Consider the following 19,846-nt stretch of genomic DNA (forward strand, 5'->3'; position numbering starts at 1 on the left):
CCCAGCAGAAGGTATCTCTAATGCTGCAGTGAGTTAGTTCTCCCCCTTGGGCAAACTGCCTAATTAAGCTTTGAGGAGAATAAATGAGTGCCAACAGGCTTCTCCAAACAAGGGGAGAAGTTCTGGTGTCACAGCCCTGGCTGTGTTTAGCACTGCTTGCCAGTGTCTCTTCATTAACTCTTAATTTTGACTCTGCAAATATGTTACTAAGTCATAAAGTAAGCTTAAAATATCACAATTAAGCCAATGTGTTTTCTATGGTTTTACTGAAACTGAAAAAGTAGTTCTGTACCAAAATGTACACAGTTTAGTAATAATACAAAAAGTTAATTCTGCCAGACAGAATGTCAGTTAAATCCACCAAAATGAACACTGAACCACCATTTATTGCCAGACCAGTGTTAAATAAAATCATTGAATGAACATAGAAACAAAGTAATTCCAAATTTCCTTAAATAAAAATAGTAGCAATTAGCAACAATACTGCAGGAAGATAAACATTCATGGTATTTGCTATTTACATGGCATCATAACATGTCTAGCATGTAGTATGTCTTCATGCTTGCACATTACATTTATGAGCTCATTACAATGTATATTAATGTGTAAATGTACTACAAAGCAATCCACCATGATGTGTATCAAATCTGCACATTAGAACACCTCTACTAGTCACCGCTTTAGGAATGATGCTGCAGGAAATCCAGCCCAATCCACTGATTCCCCCCACAAAAAGTCAAACAAACTCCAACACCAACCAAACAAAAAATCATCAAGCAAATTAATAATTTTCCTCCTGTAATTACCTAGGCAGGGCTATGCATTTAGCAGTATTCCCAAAGGTGAATCAAACCAGAATAAACATGGGTTTTCTTTATTACAGTAAGAACACCTGAGACTGCTTCACTGGTCCAAGTACAGTATTTTATTACAAAAACGGCTTCTTACATTAACATGTAATTTCATTTAATCCCCTTAATTAGTACTTTTCATTGACAAAAAAGCTAAGATTTCTTCTTAAAATAAATACTCCCCACCTTTAAAAGAAAGTTCAGAAGGAAATTAAAAGAAAAGAATCCCCTCCTATTTTTTTAAGAACAGTGTGGTTTTCTGGCTTAGTTTTATCTCAGCTGAAACAGTGGATAAGCACCTATTCTTGGAGAATAAGCGTTAAACACCTTATAAAAATCCCCAACGTAAGGTACACAATGTGTGTGTATATTCCTAAAGAGACTTCTTGTTAAGTAAGTGTAAACATCTGTTCCTGACTCGTTTGTTTGAATGCACTCCTATCAAATGTTTGAGAAAGTACTTTTACTTAAATACCTGACACATAACTGTTTTGAAGTTAGCATTTCATTTTTTCTACAGAGTACCAAAACAATTGAAGACACTGTTCTTCCCTACTTCGGTACAGATTATATTTAACAGTTCAGAACTTTACAGATAACAGGTTTTACATAAAGGAATAATCTAAATTGTGGAGTTAAACACTGAACACTGCTTAGCTGAAGCAGCAGCAAATTAGGTACTATATATATAGAGAGATTTCTATTAAACTAATAGCATTCAATTAAACTGTCTGATAGTCTAAGACCTGTTTTACATGTGAACAAATTAAAACTGGGAGTTCATAGAAAGTGATTAGGCTTGCCATCACGTTAAAAAACATGCTTGTTTGACCAGAAAATAAAGATGGCAAGGACCAGTGCATTCAATCCAAGTTTACACCGACTTCTTTTGTTTTGTTACTTTAAATGTACAAAGTACATTATATTACTTTTCAGTTTAGTAGTTACCAGGACCTTATTAGGCAAAATAATCTCAACCTGTAAAAACATAAGACTGACTCTTCAGAAAATGATGTGTAAGAGTAAGAATTTGAAAGCCATGTTCAAGACATCTGACAGGACTTCTTTCAGCCTCTAACCACTGAAGAAGGTCAAGCATAGCTAGTCTCAAGTCTTGATCTCTTAGTTTCTCTTACACAGATATCATTGAGTTGAAGACAATCTTTATTCTAAACTTCATAGATTTTGGTTTTTTTCCTTTGTGCACCTGGTCAGTTACTATAACAATTCTTCATTTCAAATCCATTTTAGTATTCAAGCTGCCTTTTTAGTGCAAGTTCCTTGAAGATCCTGTAGATTTATCTTCGACCTAATAAAACAGCAAGATAACTACATTAGATAGTTAAAATGTTATACCGCTTTTGTGTTGCAACTCATCACATAATCATTATTGAGTCTCCTGTACTTGTAAAAGGATCAAGACAGCAGAGAAATACACAAATTTTTCCTTTTTTTACCTGTTGTGGATCATGTGGCTTTTGACTAGATGCCCTGCTGCAAGAGCAGCCATTAGTGACAATTCCCCTGCCATCACTGTAGCACAAACAATTTTAGCAAGTTGACGGGCATTTTCACCAGGGTTATCTTGGCTTGCACCTTGAACCCCTAACATCTGGAAAAAAATACGAGGCAGTATTATGCTAGGAAATCTAAGTCAATTTATGATATAGTTGGTATTAAAGTAAGTATTTCTAAATTATATCCAATGAGTCTCTTTAATATTATTAAGACATTAGTAAATGTCTTAAGCTTTAGAAACTGGATATATGAAAACAATTCATTAGACATTTCTAACACTTTCATACAAAATACTCCCAAGTTTCAAGCAGCCCCATTCCCGTAATATTGCTTGCACACCACATGAAAGCAACCTTTGATTTGAGAAGGGAAGTTGCTTTCCACTTTCAGAACTGTACCTGCAAACAGGCCTGCTGTGGGAGCAAGTTGGTACCTCCACCAACAGTGCCTATTTCTATAGAAGGCATTGTGCAGCTGATGTACAGGTCTTCGTTGGTGGAACCAGTTCTCTCCATCAAAGTGATGCAGTTGGAGCTGCCCACATTCTGCGCAGCATCCTTCAGATCAAGGAGGAGAAACAACAATCGAGACACTTAAATCAATGTTTGATTAAGTATTACTGAACTAAAGAAAATGTGAACTGGTGTAAAACAAACCTACCTGACCACAGGCAATGTAGATCGCTGTCACAATGTTTGCTGCATGTGCGTTGTAGCCACCTATGCTACCAGCCATCGCAGAACCCACCAAATTTTTGTTTATATTAACTTCAACTAGATCTTCCGTAGTTGTTTTCAACACCTGGACACAGTGATAGATACACTTTTACTACCCATTTCCTCAGGCAGGAGTAGAAATACTCTACTAATGGATATTCATGGCCCTCACCCCTTGTTTTCTTTATGGAATTCGACTCAATCATTGTCCTGGATACCTTTTATTTTTGTTCCAAAGGAGATTTTCAAATGTAGGATGTCCAATTAACAATTGAAAAATCAATACAAAATGTTTGGACTTGCACAGGCCTTTGAGAAAACTCACAGCTGAGTACTCCATTTCAAAATCTCCTTATATTCAGAATGGAACAAGCAAAATCATCTTGGCAGAAATATCCCATTCATTTATCTTGACATGATTGTAACATTCAAATTGTTCCAGACACTATGGAGCCAAACTGAAAAGTTCCAACACAAACCACTATTCTACATAGGTAATTAATACTATGAACAGTTATATTAAATTAAGTGGCACATTTATACTATAGTGACTGTATTTTGAAACTTTCAAGTAAGAGATTTACACTGAATATAAAAATGATCAAAGATGGTCAAGAGAGATACTGTTGTTGAGCAAAATTTAAGATATTCCTACACAGTAGGAATAGTATTTACAGAAATCTGCACCAAATCTGCAGCACTGACAAAAATGCAACAATTATGTATTAAGAGTTCAGTATAAGTAAATGTGGTGACATACACGGCTGGGGTTTGAGGAAAACCTTCCCAAATTTACCTAAAAATTATCAATGCCCATTATGAAAGGACTACTTCACCGTTACTACCCTGGAATGAAATCCTGAGGTTATAATAGATATTGTCAGTGACAACAATTTGAAAAACAGTAAACTACCCCAGAAGACACGAACTATGTCAATGTATGAATCCATTCTGCACACACAGATCCTGTGTCCAACTCTATACTCAGAATTTTAGACATGGTAGAACTGTAAAAGATGCAGAAGCAAGCATGTTCAGAGATATACTAGAAGTCTGTTTGCTAATTGCTGATAGAGAAACTAGTACTTTTCAGTCTGAAAATGAGAATAGCTGGGAAGATGCACAGGATCTGTCAGAGCTGTAAAGTCTTGAGCAGTTGAGTGAAGATAACAATTCTTAAGAATCTCTCCCAGTACAAAACTGGATTGGTATCATCAAACAGAATCAACATGAAGGTAGTTCTCACACAAGGCAAAGCTGGACTGTGGAATACTGCCCAGAAGACTAGTTCTAGAAGTTTATGTAGTTTCCCAAAAGGGACTGGACAAATCATTAGGGGAAAGTAAGCAAAGAAACTCCAAAAAACAAAACAAAACAGAACAAAACAAAACCAAAAAAACAAAACAAACAAAAAAAAACCCCACCCTATCTAACATGCGAACACCCACTTATAAGATCTTGAACAAGTGTTACAATGTAGTGAATTCTCCCCTGGATATTGTCTCCCATGGCCAGCACTGACAACCACATAAGAGGCAATGAATTTTATCTGACACAGAAGCTATCTTCTGAACTCAAGTGGAAGAGAATCTAAGACACTGCTGTAATGGAGGACAAACTGGCCAGGGAATACAACTGGCATTTCTTATAAAGCAATACCCTTGGTCATGCAAGATGCCAAGACAGCTCTGGAGTAAGTAAACCACCTGATCAATTATTTGTTTCCATTGTAGTAGGAAGCATATAAATACTGAAGAGAAAGCCAGGTGCATGTGAGACAAAATATGAGTGAAAGGGTTAAAAGATAGGTTTAATGGCAGACAAAACACTACATGTAAACATATGTCAAAATGTAGCATAATTTTTCAAAGGTTAACCATGAAAATCCTAATGCTTTCAACTAGATATGCATCATAAATACAAACACACTATTTCACACTAGCCACAATGAAAAAGGAAGTATCTACTGATGCAGAGAAATGGCTTATCCTACAGAAGTACCTGAAGAGATGTGTAAGAACTATCCTTACCTGGAAAACAACTGTCAGTTCACATTTACAATGTAAAGTAAGCTTCAGTTTTGCAAAATGTATGTATTTTTATAAACAAAAGAGCAGACACTTACTTCTCTAACCACCTTAGCTGGAATGACTGCTTCACAGACAACTGACTTTCCTCTTCCTTCTATCCAGTTTATAGCAGCAGGTTTTTTGTCTGTACAGTAGTTACCACTGATAGCTATAACCTGAAGGTCAGGAAACTCTTCATTCAGCCTCGCCAGTGCTTTTTCAGTACCCTGTTAGGGAGAAACACGCAATATAGGCTGGGTGCAAAACAAGCTATTCAAGCTATGCAAAACAGCTATATTGGAACAGCATTCTCATCAGATAATCAGTTACACTGGAAGGAAAACACAATATAATGAAGAAACAAGAAACAGGAGGGGAAAAACCACAAACAATTATGACTAGATTTTTCTAATCACTTTGGGAATTATATTGGGGAATAACTGATTTTTCCCAGTACATACAGAATCCCTGGATCTATTCTAGGTACATGGACATATGGTTATCATACTGAAGATACAACAGGAACCAAGCAAAACATTACAGGCATGGAATAAATTAATTTCTGATGTAGTGGAAAGAGCTTCTCTACACCAGGAAATCAGACTAGAAAATCTGCTACATTAGGACTTGTCTATGATCAGATCCACTTTTATGATGGTTCTGACTGCCTATTCTATATGAAGTTTAAGTCTAAGACTTAATTTCCTATAGCATAAGCCATCCTAGCAATCCAAGGATCTCATCTCAGGTTCTTCCCCATGTTTGCATAAAAACAAATAAGCAAAATTAGAGAACACCTCTCCATTGCCACTCCTAATTCTTTATTAACTAGGAAGTGAAAAACAAGTAACAGAATAATTATTGCTGGATAAAAATCTTTGGCTCAGAGCAACAGTGCAACCAGCTTAGCGTCTTCTATTACCAAAAATTATTTCTTTAAATAATTATTAAAAATATAAAATAAAATTTTTTTTTTCATTATTTTCTTCTTAGTTTCATCTACACTTAAAATCAAACATTTTTATTATTTTGTGCAAAGACCACTGTGTCTTGTCTTTCCGTCTTTCAGATGTCAGAGGTTATCAGGCTATTTTTAAAAAGGAATACCCATTTTTAAGGATACTTGTCCTTACTTTTGAAATCATATTCATTCCCATTGCATCCCCTGTTCCAGACTGAAAACGGATATAAAGGTTACGACCAGCCAAACTGATGAGAAGTTTTTGTAGGCGGGCAAACCTGCAAGAAAATTTAACTATTACTTGCAATCCTCATGAGAATATTAACTTTAAGTGGCAAAATGACAGCAAATCTTTGCAAATTGCACTGCTAAATACAGAATCACAGATTTCCTTACAAATAATTTGGAAAAGAGCTGTAAAACCAGCAAGTCTAGTCTTTGACAAACAACCATCTTTTCAACAGGACAACAGCACCAAGTGCTATTCCCAGTCATTTCTTGAACCCTTCCAGGGATGGTGCTTTCTTGAATAACTACTACAAAAATATTCACTGTAGAAGTGTTCAATGCCTTTTTATGTTTTCTATCCATGAACTTCAAGAGATAAAATATCCTGAATTGCTAACATATATTTCATTCATTTGTATTCCTTAAAACATCTCAAGGCCTTTGGAAATTCTGATGTAAGGCAAAAAGCACGCTATCTTCAATAGTGCAAGCTGCACAAGTCACTCAAAACACAGAAAATACTGCATTTTAAAAGCAGCATGGGCTGATTCTGGCCAAAATACAGATGTATCTTTGGCTGCCACTTGTTAAGAACCCCAACTGGTAAGAAAATCTCACTCTGAATCTTCCTAAAGCAAGAAGGTCATCATAAGCCCTACAGAAACTCTGGGGCTTGAAATAGACTTATTCTTACCACTGTTTTACATTTGTTTAGCATTTCTTTAGTTTACCTTGTATTCTCTGAAACCTCACAGATTAATTAACAATATAATCTGCAAGGCTTAAGACCAAACTTTGAGGGGTTTTTCTGCATAATAACTACAGTCAGTTACTCTGCCTAGCAAAAATCAAAATCAGTTTATAGAATTTTTAAAAAATGCTTAGACAAATATTCTATTAATTATTATGCAATGTATATATATTTGTTGTTAATACAAGGCAGTTTACCATTATCAGTGAAAAATGTTTATTGCTAGCCTTGGCACACAGCCAGAGTGACTTCTGTCCTCTTAGATACTTACAACATTAGAATAGCCAAAACAGAGATGTAATATCTCCTATTGCAGTACTCAAACTGAGATCTTTCTACCATCCATAGAGGTCTCATGTCTGGAAATAAAGCTGGAACAGCCATCGAACTAACCTACTTGTGCTGTCAAAAGCTTCCTTCATTATTTTAAAACCTTCGGGACTTTCAAGCCAGACTTTCACCTCCGCAGCCTGGCAAGCAGTGGGCAACCTTACAACAGGTCCTCGAGTCATCCCATCTGCCAGAATGCGGCTAGTTGCTCCTCCACCAAGCTAAAAACCAAAGCAGAAGGAGAATAAAGTAAGATTACTGAAATTTTAGTTTCCAAGAAATCAAAAATATGCATTATATAAACCTGAGTATGTTTAGGTTTATATAATGCATATTTTTATGCATTATAATACAGGAAGTTTTCTAAGCTTTTTAAGTCACACAATACTTACACATATTGCTCTACATCCTCTGTTTGTGCTTGCTACAAGACATCCTTCTGTTGTTGCCATTGGCACCTGAAACTCTTTGTTATCCAAAACCAGTGGTCCTGCTACGCCTACAGGAATAGGCATGTATCCAATCACGTTTTCACAGCAAGCTCCCATCACCTTACAGAAATAAAACAAAACAATCACTCAGGTTACACTCCAATGTACAGTACAGCATACTACATACAATGCCTGTGATCACACCAAGGCATCTTTGTAGAACACACACAAATTTACCCCTAAAGCAACTCATTGCCACCTCAAAAAGTTAACAGCTACAGCTATGAACAGCTAATGCTTTTCAACACTAGACAGATGTATTGAATTCTGTACAGATCCTTAAATAACCTTAAAGATTTAAAATTAATTTAAAATAATTTTCAATTTTATCTTGTGCTCAAGGTAGTATTATCATATTAGCAAAACTCTGCATTTCTTAGATAAGTCAGCTGCATACTTTGATAGGAAATATTTTTTGATAACTTACAAAACTCATGCACCACCCTAGGTTTAAAAACATCAAGAGCAATTAAAGGTGGTGCCTCGTGTTTGCTTTTCTTTTTTTCCTTCTACATCAGTTTTGACCGTGCTTTTTGTTAACTCACATATATGACTATTTATTTCATAGAACCATATGATGGATTTATTTCATAGAATCATAGACATGTTTGGGTTGGAAGGGACCATAAAGACCATCTAGTTCCAACGCCCCTGCCAAAAACAGGGTAGTCTTTCACTAGACCAGGCTGCTCAGAGCCCCATCCAGCCTGGCCTTGAACACTGCCAGAATTGGGCCATCCACACCTTCTCTGAGCAACCTGTTCCAGTGTCTCACCACACTCACAGTGAAGAATTTCTTCCTAACATCTAGATCTCTCCTTCTTCAGCTAAAGGTTGTTACCCCTTGTACAATGTCCCTCTTCCGCTCTCTTGTAAGCCCCCTTCAGATACTGGAAAGGGCTTTAAGGTCTTCCCAAAGCTTCCTCTTCCAGGATGAAAAACCTCAACTCTATTACCCTGTCCTCACAGGCAAGCTATTCCATCCCCCTGATCAACTTAGTGGCCTCCTCTGGACTCATTCCAACAGGTTCACATTTTTCTTCCTCATGTGTTTGGAAAATAGTTTTACAGCAAGTTCTTGCTTTACAGTGAGCCTACTTTGTACTTACCAAAGAATAATTATAATTCCTATAAGGAAGATACTGCAAAGATGAAGGTTCAGGAAGTTTCTTAGATAACATCTGTCTGCGAATGGATACACCTCGCTCCTGAGTTTCCATCAGGGTTTCCAGTTTGTATGCAGGAATATGCTTAGCATTAACTAAGCTGATAACCTCGGCATCAGTAAGAAATTTTGCTCCTTCCTGGAAACATAAAAGGTGGAGAGAGAAAATAGAGACTCTCCTGGTGAAAATCCTTTTAAATGTTTCTAAAAGAAAAAGAGTAACTACTGTACTTTGCTAAAAGGGTCAACTCCCAATATCAGGTTTTATAGCAGGCCAACATATGATCAAAAACTTTCATAATCAAAGACCCACTTGTACATGTACATGATGAAGCTGAAAAGACTTGGTATGCTATAAATAATGAAGCTGATCCCTTCTTCCACCCGGCTCAACTGACTCGAGAAGTAACTCATTAAAGGGTTTTGTTTTAGTTGTGACTGCCACACTCCCCATGTTATTAAAGCCATGTAATTTCCTGAAGAATGGTATTACAACCAATGGGATTATCTAAAAGCTGGGAAAAAAACTCCAACAATTCTTAAATCAGATGTTGCAGTAGAGGTTAAATAAAAAAGTTATTTTTTCATACCTGTGCATTTCCAAGTATACGAACACATTCCTCAATAGAACGTGGTTCTTTAGGTAACTCAATCTCTTCCTCTTTTCCACTGACATATGAAGAAGTTTCCACAGGGCTGGAACTGCCAACCACAAATGTAGCCTTGGTTGATGACTCTGCTAATACAGGTTTTATAACTTCAGCTGCACAAAGATAATAAAAATATTTTTATTATTATCAGGTTTTCAAAATCCTGAAGTTCTGATACTAAATATAATATGCTACCAAAGACTGCACAATTTGTTCCAAATATTCATTAATGGGCCCAGACTTTAGAACTATAAAAATTACTTACCATTTTCATCTTTGGGAATAATAGCTTCTTCTCCTGTGTTAGTTTTCTGATTGCTTTTCAGAAGTCCAGCCTGCTTCCTGCAACAATTTTCAGGGACCTTTTTCTGTACCATCACAGGAGATGTTATGGGATTCTTCAGTGAGAGGGTAGATTCAGTCTCCGCTTGCTCAAAGAAAATATATTTGACAGCAAGGAGAAGGGCTAATCCAAGAGTGATTACTTGCTCAATATCCATACTGGCCATTCTAAAAGTGATCAGAAAGTAATTGTAGAGAATATACGATTTGTTGTTTATAACAGCATTCTGACATTTTCTGCTTCAGAAAGGGTAATAATTCCATTATCACATAGTTACACAAATTCCAATCAGAAGATATTTTCTACCAGGATATTGAAGTATGCTAGGCTAGGGTAGAAAAATAATCCTTCATACTACTATCAACATGAAAACCTTCAGATGTCATTGAATAGTTACATAAATCTGGCTAAACAGCAGCCCTAGCAGGAAAAATGACTGTAAAAGATTCACTGATAGCTACAGCAAATTGATTTGAGGCCTGTCCCCCAAGGGCAAGACAAAGTTTAATTTATCATCCTCTACCAATTAGGACTACTATCATGCAAGATGAACTACTAAGAAGGGACAAAAACCCCATGTCTATACCAGAAAGTTCTGAGTTCTCAGAAATAACATGAAACAACAGGTGACACTAACTTGAATTGAGCTGAAGGAAAAGCCATAGTATAAAATGGGTTTTGCAGCTTTTGCATTTAGGTGTGAATGGTCATAAACTCTGTGTAAGTAATTACTCTAATGCAGTCTTAAAATTATTTCCCAGTATGCTGTGAAAGATGCTAGTGGAAAAAGACAATGTTTTGATGCGTACAGGACAACTAGCTCTTGATCATGTTCTTGACTACTTCAAGGGTTTGGAAAAATGGTGTAATATTGACATTCCTTCTGAAATGTCACCAAGAAGTGACAAAATGTTCTTGGACAAAAATGTTCCAAGGAGTCCTTCAGTGGTCAGACCTGTAAGTCTGCAATTCTTGTGATCTAGGGGAACAAGCTTCTAGCTCAGCAGCAGTATAAATAAAGTACAATCACACTTCTGTGAAGCCACCCACCGAGAAAGGTAGAACTGCCACAGTGAAACGTTAGGCTCAATTCTCTTTGGTGCATTCTCATCCAATCCCACTGAATTCTCAACAGTACTGTTTTGAGCAGCTGGTTCTGCTATCCAACGACTGTGGGCGTGAACAAGAACCAAACCCAGTGACTGTATCAAAAACACAAAACAAGTATTAATTTTTCAAATGTAACTTAATATATAACCTACAAAGAGTAAATATTGCCCTCTTATTGTTTGGGGTTTTTTTTCCCCCATGCTTCCCATGCCTCTAAAATCCAAAAGCCGATTTTCCATACCTCTAATTAACACCCTTTTTGGCCTACTGTGACACAGTTATATAGTGGCTTTGGATGCGTCCCACCCACATTTTTTCTCTCACTCAAGAAATAAGAAATAGAAGCTGAGGGTGCTGCAGGGGTTAGAGAGAGTACACATGAAAGAGCTCTGAGTGCTTGGTACAGAAATGGCACAGGCAGGAAAATGACAGCGTATATAAAGTTAATTAAGAACTATGACTGCAGAATACAGGTATATAGGAAACAAAAACTTGATTTTTGCACCAGGACACCTCACTGATTGCATAACCACAAGTGAAAAAGAGGCACAAACCATTATCATTTTGACCCTCTGTGTCACAGGATTTGGTTTATTCTCTTCTTCTTCCAGAACACGAGCAAAATGACTAAGCTGCCATATAGGGCGTCCTTCACGACTTTCTCTTGAAAGCTGCAAACAAAACAAAAATAGGTCATATATAGTACCTATTAGAAGAACAAACAAAAAAGATTCCACATTACATTTTTATTTGATTATTAAGAAATTACTCAAAAAACTCTAGAGTTAGACTTTCAACTGTGCAAAACTTGGACAGACAGTAAGTTACAGTATCATCTATTTAGTTTGCTTTAGATCACAACTACTATTGAGTGTGACTCAATGATATTTTACAGTGATATTTACATGTTATTGTCACCAGCTTATTTTGAAAGGAAGATGAACATGCTGGTATGTAACTCCATGGTGAAAGGTACAGCCTACAGAAGCACAGGGTTGAATACTAAACTTGAAGTTGTCTTGAAGTTGGTCTTACCTCTAATACCAAGGACACACAAGCTGGAAAGAAGGTCATGAAGACAAAGTAGTTGGCAAGAACAGACATACAGCCAAAACAGCACATAATTTCAAGCTGTCGCACACCTAAATAAAAAGACAGTTTTTACATTTGAATATGCAATTAGCTATAGTTGAAGAAGTGCTGCTGGACTAAGAAAGAGATCATTAAACTGACATTGCAGATTACAGAAAGAACTCTCAAGATTAATTAAAAACAAGCATCTTAAGCCCTATTCATTGTGATTGGCTTATTATAAGCATAATATATATTTATGTATTGACAGAAAAGTATTTTAAGGTGTAATTCTAAATGAATAGAAATGCAGTTCACCAAGATTTCAAACTTTATAATGGAAGCTTGAAACTCCTCACTTATTTGAGAAAAAAAAAAAAAATCAGCCAACATTATGTACAGAACTCCCTTTTCAAATATGGGATGTTCAGGCAAGAAATAACAGTATACACCCCACCTACTTCTTTACAAGTATCCAGAAAAAGCCATGGCAGCCATGTTGCACATGCATTACACAACTGCCTTAGTAAGGATGAAAGAGCTAACAGTATAAATTGCTTAGAAAAAACCAATATACAACACCAAAATGAGTTTTTGACCCTAAGATATAAAGATGATGCTGTTAAGGTACGCAATGTAGTTGGAAAAAACCCCAAACCAAATCTTAGAAAAGATTTGCATAGAAGTTCATTTCTACTACACAATGCTCAAGGAAAGCCATCACTAGTATTTCAAACTTTGGTACAACATGTATATATTATTCATATTTGCACAAAACCAGTAAAATAAGCTAATTAGGAGATAGATAAATAAATAGATTAAGTCACTCCACTCTCACAGGTAACACCTATTATTTGAAACTCTCAATATCCTAATGTCTCTTAAAAAGCCTTTTTTAACTGGAAATATTTAAACTCTTAGACTGTATGGCTCACCTGACATCGTACCAACACCGATTACAAGACATTCCACTAGTGCATCCAGGGTAAACGTAGGGCCTAGTATTGCCATCCCACGTGAAATATTTTCTCTTACTTCATCCTAGAAAAAAAAAGTTCTGTCCATTAACATGAAGACAAAAACCAAATTAAGTTAGATATAATATGACTAGTAAACAGAGTAGTATTTATGGTGGTAAGGCCTTGTAAAACATTTATTGAAAATGAACTATTATGAGAACGCATACAGAGAATGCATTCTATTTCCTCTAAGTTATTATACTTTCACAGTCTATTGACACAAGATTATTTAATTTTTATTAGTTTCTCTACCTTTGCCTTAGCAGTATTCTAAGCTTCTACAACACTGACGGGCAGAGACACTAATTACAGTAAATTCAAAAGAACACCACTTCTAAATCTGAAGACATGAAATAGAAGGCACCTGTGTCATGGTATTTAAAAATTTCCTACAATCATGTATCTGTACCCCAACTACTATTACTTTAGTATTTTATATTTAACTCTGTAGACTCAGCTGATAGAAAAGAGATTACAAAAGGCACTAAAGCTTTCTGCTGGGGAAAGAAAGATTTCCTCAAGAAAGCAGGGATGATAAACTCTAGAGACTTTGCTACTGTTTTCATGGTGATGGTATTTTTGGGGCAGCAGAGGGAAAAAGTCTGTAGAAGAAACCTATTTGTAAAATATTCTCTTAAAAACAGTAAAAAATTCTGTACCTGCAGTAATCATAAAATAATATAGAACACATTGTATTGCGTATATGGAAACTTTACATTGCAATACACATCAAATTAAAATATAACACGTTTTGTCACAATTAGTATGTGCAAGTGCCATGTACAGTATTTTGTAAGCACAGAGTAATACCACTTAATATACTTTTATTTTAGAATTTGGACTATTAGGAAACAAACATTACCAGGTATGATAAGCAAGATGTCCCGTCAACCTCTCCTATTGTATTGTGTGAAATGTATTGGAGCATGGATGTTCTTGTTTGCACATATGCTACATTTGTTCTGCTACCATTTGGCCTAAAAACATGGTTTTTTTTAGTAGTAACACAGCAACACTGGATGTGTCTTTAGATACTGATCCCGAGTCGTAGAAATTATCTGTCAGTAACCATTTTAAGGAAGACTTTGTCTAGGAACTCTAGCCTCCTTGAAAGATCTGTAAGCGTTGCTGGTTTAAAGTTCAGATTTAACAAAGTCATGCTCATACATACAATTAACAATGCACATAGCCATGCACACTAGTTTTACCATATTACTATTCACTTGAACACTGATCTGGCTTGAAGACAAGAGAAGATAGAATCTGGATAGAATCAGATTCTTTTGTTATTTATGTATCCCCAAGACATTATTTGTCTGTACGTGTCTCCACTTGGATTACTCATACAATTATAAACTAACTTGTCTTGAGAAGGCCTTAAAGCTCACCTAGGTTCTAATCACCCACCATGGGACAATGTTCTATTCTGAACATTAAATTAAAAATCACCATTGCATGATAAGCAAACAAAAATCCCAAAGTAAAGCACCAACCAACCAAAAAAGCCTCAAAAATAACTCCTCTGACCTGTGAGTTGGAACTGAGCGCAAATTTGGCTAATGCACTTGCCCTTGACAAATCAATCAGAAGCAGGAAGAATGGTAAAGCTTCGCTGAAATAAAAGAGGCATATGTTAAAATTCAAGGTTTATGGTACAGGAAATAAAAAAGGTAAGCCTGAAGTCCAGAATAACAATTCATTACTTACTTTAAACCTGTCAGTTCTTTATCCAAGAAGTGAATTACCACCGTACTAAAAACGAAACTTGAAAAGATTGTGAAGAGGCCAGCAATACCTTAAAAAAAACATGAGAATGGGAAATTCTTCATTTATATACATTGGAAGAAAAAAAAAAAACCCAAAATACTCCCAACTTTTAGATCAATCATGACAAATGAATGATAATTCCTGTCTCACTGCATTAACAGCAGCTGAGATATAAACTGAAGTAGATGCTATTTTTATAGATATTAAAATCTAAAATTTATAATGCAATCAAAATAAGACCCAGAAATAAGCCATAAATCTTACTTTATTTTAAGTAAAATTAAAACTGGCTTAAACAGCTCTACAATTTTAGGTATTTCACATAATAAACAGTTATTACAAGAATGACATTTTCAGTGTTTATATAATACTACACAACCTTTCACAAAAAAAATAGTACTTTTTTTGTATATGAAAACATTTTTTCTGCTATCTAAAAATAATTAAAATAATGCTGTTGTGAACATAAGGAATAAAAGGTTAGTATTTGTTACCAATTTAGCTAAACAACTTTCCCCACAATTAAAATGCATACAGGAAATACAAAAATCAGATACAATACCTAAAATGTATTTTGATCCAAGCTGCCTTAAGTTCTGAAACTGGAAATATATATAGAGAATTGCTATGCAGCGTGTGATTGTCAGGATGATGATGTCACTGCTCAGAACATCCTGCATGAAATACAAAGCAATTTAGTTAGCTTTTACACTAATGAAAACCCATTGTGAAATGTTAAGTCCATTTTGAAGCTGCATTAAAAGTGAAGTTCCAAAATAAATATCCCTGCTAGTCTTGCCTTAAAAACTAAAAATATGGAAATACTGTAATTCTTGGTCATTAGCACATCACTGGTTGCATACAGCTTTAATATCCAAAATAAGAAAAGATGGCCATGAATAAGCTTCCACATGGCTACTTTACTCCTAATATGTCACAGCTTGATCATATTCTGTAGAAAACCCTGTATCTACTAACACCAAATACTATAAAATTATTTTAAATCCTTACTTCTTCGAGTTTGGGGCACTCATAATTCCAGCCACAGATCTTATCATTCCCAGTGAACATCTTCATAGACATCATGCAGATAGTGAGAGTCACTGTTCCCACAATGACTTCCCATGGATGAGAGGCTACAAAAAGGCCATGCATTCGGAAGAGTCTGGACAGCATTTTCAAGGCTGTTTTTCTATACTTAGCAAACCTGCAGCAAAAGAATACTTCATGTAAGTACAAGACTTAGTGAAAAAAGAGACAGCTCTACACTTTCCTGCAAGACATCCTTCAGGAAATAAAAGCAAAATCACTTAAGGCAGAGATGAGTAAGGAAACTAATCTTTACCTTTCCTTCAATCTTCCATGTAAAACACATCTACTTCTAATATTCCAAAATAAAGTATGATCTGCTACTGTCTTCTCAATCTTTTTTTTTGTACTACACATCTTCCTGGTTTCTTCATGGTCTTTGCCACTGGGGTTAGGTCCTCCATTAGAGTATGGTGTAATAATGCCAAGATTGAGGGTTCAATACCAATACAGAACATTCATTTAACAGCTGAACTCCATGACTTTTGTGGGTCCCTTCATATCAGAAGATTCTGTGATTCTAACAGTAAGGCATCACTACTCTCACAAGATCTCTCAAAACCCTCCTATCTATACAATTTTGATACTGCTTTGACTCAAAATTCTTGTTTTTAATGTCTATGTAAGCACTCACCAAATTCTGTTACTTCTCTGTACTCATTCTTCCTGTCAAAAATACTGACAAGTGATTAAAAATTATCAATTAACCATTACTGGTAATACTCAAGAGCAGGAACTGCAGCGTTATATTTCTGACTGTGTCTTCTCTAATTTCTGTTCAATATTATTCTGTGATACAAATTAATTACATTCAAAAATTTTCCCTCTTTGTCTAAAGCATGCAAGTCCTCACATAACAGTATTGTGGCAGTTCTCTTCTACCCTTTACTATTATTCCCTGTTTACTGGTGCATTTCACCATCCCTTTGCTTACAACAGACACCAAACATTCACCACAAATGTTCACAGCTGTCTTTCACATAACTAACAACATGAATGTTCAACACATCCTGGTCTATCTGCTCTGTGTTGTTTCTTTATGCAAGTCTGTCAGAGATCTTTACTTATGTTTTATGGCATAGAAACAAATTGCCATAACATTCTCACATACATTAGTAACTGGACTTTCCTCACTGCGTAAAACCAACAGCTTACAAAACTGTACCGTAAAGTTCAAAAAATGCTTAATAGCCTAACAGGGACAATCTGTAATTTACATTTACCAACCTAATACTGCAAGATTTCCATGGAGGCCTGAGGGCTCTACATACCACCACCTCAAAGTGGATAAAAAAATCTGTCTGCGCTGTCCTAAATGCAACAATCCATTCATGGGGCTTTTGGTATTACTTATTTTGCTTCGACATGAAAAATGAAGCTGGCATTCAATGGAGAACATAACAGACAGGCAAATCTATCTGCCTAAGTGCTCCTGAAGATATTGGAATCATCTTGGTTTCCTACCAATACCAATCTAAATCACATGAACACCAACAGCAATTATTTATTTGTGAAGGTGTGGCAGGATGTTCGTGGCTCATGGAACCAAAATGGGAAAATAATTGAGAAGATTGCCTACCTTAAGAACAAATTATTTCATTTCCTGACTGAATGCTTTTTAAAAACAAAATTAAAAACTAACCCACTCCTTTTAAAGCTGATATTATCGCTTCTTTTCCCCTATATCATATACTCTTCATTCTGTTCTGTAAATTTATGTTCTTGCAAAGCTGTTCCACCCTGGTATTATCATTTCTCCTCAGCACAATGGAAGGTATATTTTAATTAGGAAAACAAATATAAAACCCAGCCAGAAGGATACCTGTGCTGAGGATTTTTAAACAACACAAAATATAGAAAAAGCATCACAACGTCCTCTGAAAACACAATTTTGAATACTACTCTATATCAGGAAAATCATAATTAGCAGTTACAACATGACTTTATATAGAGTTCTATCAGTCCTAAACCTAGTAATACTGCTAATGCAACTATTTCAGCAAGTTGGAATGATTATCTGACAATCAAAAAAAACAATGAGAATGGCTAGAAAGATTTCAGAATCTTTTATTGACAAACTGTTTTTCCCCTTTCTAAGCAAAAAGGGTAAAAGTAAAATGGCTTCACATAATTAATTGAGGGGGGAAATTCCTTTATTAAAATAATGACCCATAGTATCTTACTTGTATTATTAAGTGCTCCTATCCTGAAATACAGGATGGATCCTCACTCATCTTGGGGCTGAGTGATACTAAGTCCTAACATAAAATGATTCTTTAAAGTTTTTGTGTTTATTAAACCTGCCCAACGCACAGGATGCTTTCTACTGTGCTGTTGACTCTTCTAGAAAATATTCATGATTTCACACACTGATTCTGCATTACAGTGCTGTAAAAAAAAAAATCAGTGCATAACATCAGCTGATATTTCTGTTTAAAATATTTATGCACAAACACTGACTTGTGACTTGGAATTAGCAAGACATAACATTAACTATAAAGCTAAAATCTAACATCTATGTAATTCTATTGAGTTTCAAAATGGTGGTTCAAAAGGGATGCTTTATAAATCCTGTTTGGCTTTGTTTTAAATAAAAATTTCTATGAGAATAGAAAATAACGCAATGCATTTTAGGAATAAAAACAGAATACAAAATACCAACCAACAAATCCCAAATGTGACCCTCTCAAAATTTAACCAGAGTGTAAAAAGCAAACTAGACCGGTCGTATGTAATCGCTTAGAGCAATTACCACCCACGTAACATTACGACTTGCCTCTTGAATTTTTAGCGTTTGTTACACAGGTCTCACTAACCTCAGAACAATCCTCTGCACCACCACCTATTGGATCAGCACTGAGCTCCCATCTGGTGCTGTCTGACTCAGCAGTGCCCACGGGCACCAAGCGGCGGAACACCCGCGCGGAGCTCGCCCGGGGGCACAGACACACCGGGACCCCGACACGCTGCCCGAGGGGCATTTCCTTACGGAGAGGGGCAAGCCGCCGCCTCGCCGCCGCAGCCCGGCGGCGCCAGGCAGGTAACGGGACAGCGGCGCGGGCATCCCCCGCCCGACACCCGGGCGAAGCGCAGGGCCACCGCTCCGGGCGGGCGGCGACAGCGCTACCGCCTTTCCGAACCGGCCCCCGGGGCCCGCCCGCCCCGGTACCCACGCTACCAGCCCCACCCGCAGCGCACCGGTCCCCGCTCACCGCCGCGCTCCGGCCGCGCTGCCCGCTCCGCGCCGCCGCGCCCCGCACTACCCGGGCGGCCCCGCCCCGCCGCGCAAGGGCGCGCGGCCGGCACCGCCATCGCCCGATCGCGCGGCCAATGGCGAGCGCGCGCCACGCCCGCCCCGCGCGCGTCACCCGCCGCGGCGCCGCGGCAACGGCCCGCCGAGCGCCGCGCGGCGCCACGCGCCATCGGCAGCGCCGAACACGCCATCGCGCCATGCGCCGCCCGCCAATGGGGCGCCGCGCTCCCCGCCCCGCGCCCGCTGATTGGGCGGCTCGGGGAGCGCTGCCGCCACCTCGCGGGCCCGCCCCGAGCCGCGCCCCGCCGCCGAGCTCGGCTCGGGCTCGGGGCGGCAGCAGCGCCGGCGCCGGGACCGGAGCTTGGGCTAGGGCTGCGGCTAGAGCCGGGGCGAGCTCCCCTGCACGCCTCCGATACCGCTCTGTGGTACCACGCTTTGCCGAGTCATTAGAAGCGTGGACATTC

At 37.5% G+C, this 19,846-nt stretch overlaps 1 protein-coding gene across 3 annotated transcripts; it reads right to left on the reverse strand.

The window, feature by feature from the left end:
• Positions 1–249: 249 nt before the first annotated feature.
• Positions 250–19,425, reverse strand: HMGCR (3-hydroxy-3-methylglutaryl-CoA reductase). Of its 3 annotated transcripts, none has more exons than XM_021531815.2 (20): positions 19,342–19,425; positions 16,052–16,247; positions 15,603–15,714; positions 14,981–15,068; positions 14,801–14,885; positions 13,190–13,295; positions 12,219–12,325; positions 11,738–11,854; positions 11,124–11,275; positions 9,996–10,240; positions 9,671–9,843; positions 9,025–9,219; positions 7,817–7,975; positions 7,488–7,645; positions 6,288–6,393; positions 5,211–5,381; positions 3,030–3,170; positions 2,768–2,926; positions 2,309–2,463; positions 250–2,160 (listed from the first exon to the last, which is right to left on the reverse strand). In XM_021531815.2, exons 2-20 carry the CDS (start codon positions 16,214–16,216, stop codon positions 2,106–2,108), a joined length of 2,649 nt encoding a protein of 882 aa, XP_021387490.2. In that variant the 5' UTR covers positions 16,217–16,247; positions 19,342–19,425; the 3' UTR covers positions 250–2,105. The 3 variants fall into 3 exon arrangements, with proteins under 3 accessions (XP_021387490.2, XP_021387491.2, XP_021387492.2); XM_021531816.2 differs by having other exon boundaries at positions 19,328–19,390; XM_021531817.3 differs by lacking the exon at positions 19,342–19,425 and adding an exon at positions 18,946–19,071.
• Positions 19,426–19,846: the final 421 nt, after the last annotated feature.

The sequence above is a fragment of the Lonchura striata genome, chromosome Z (genome assembly GCF_046129695.1).
Source record: "Lonchura striata isolate bLonStr1 chromosome Z, bLonStr1.mat, whole genome shotgun sequence".
NCBI classification, from domain to species: Eukaryota; Metazoa; Chordata; class Aves; order Passeriformes; family Estrildidae; genus Lonchura; species Lonchura striata.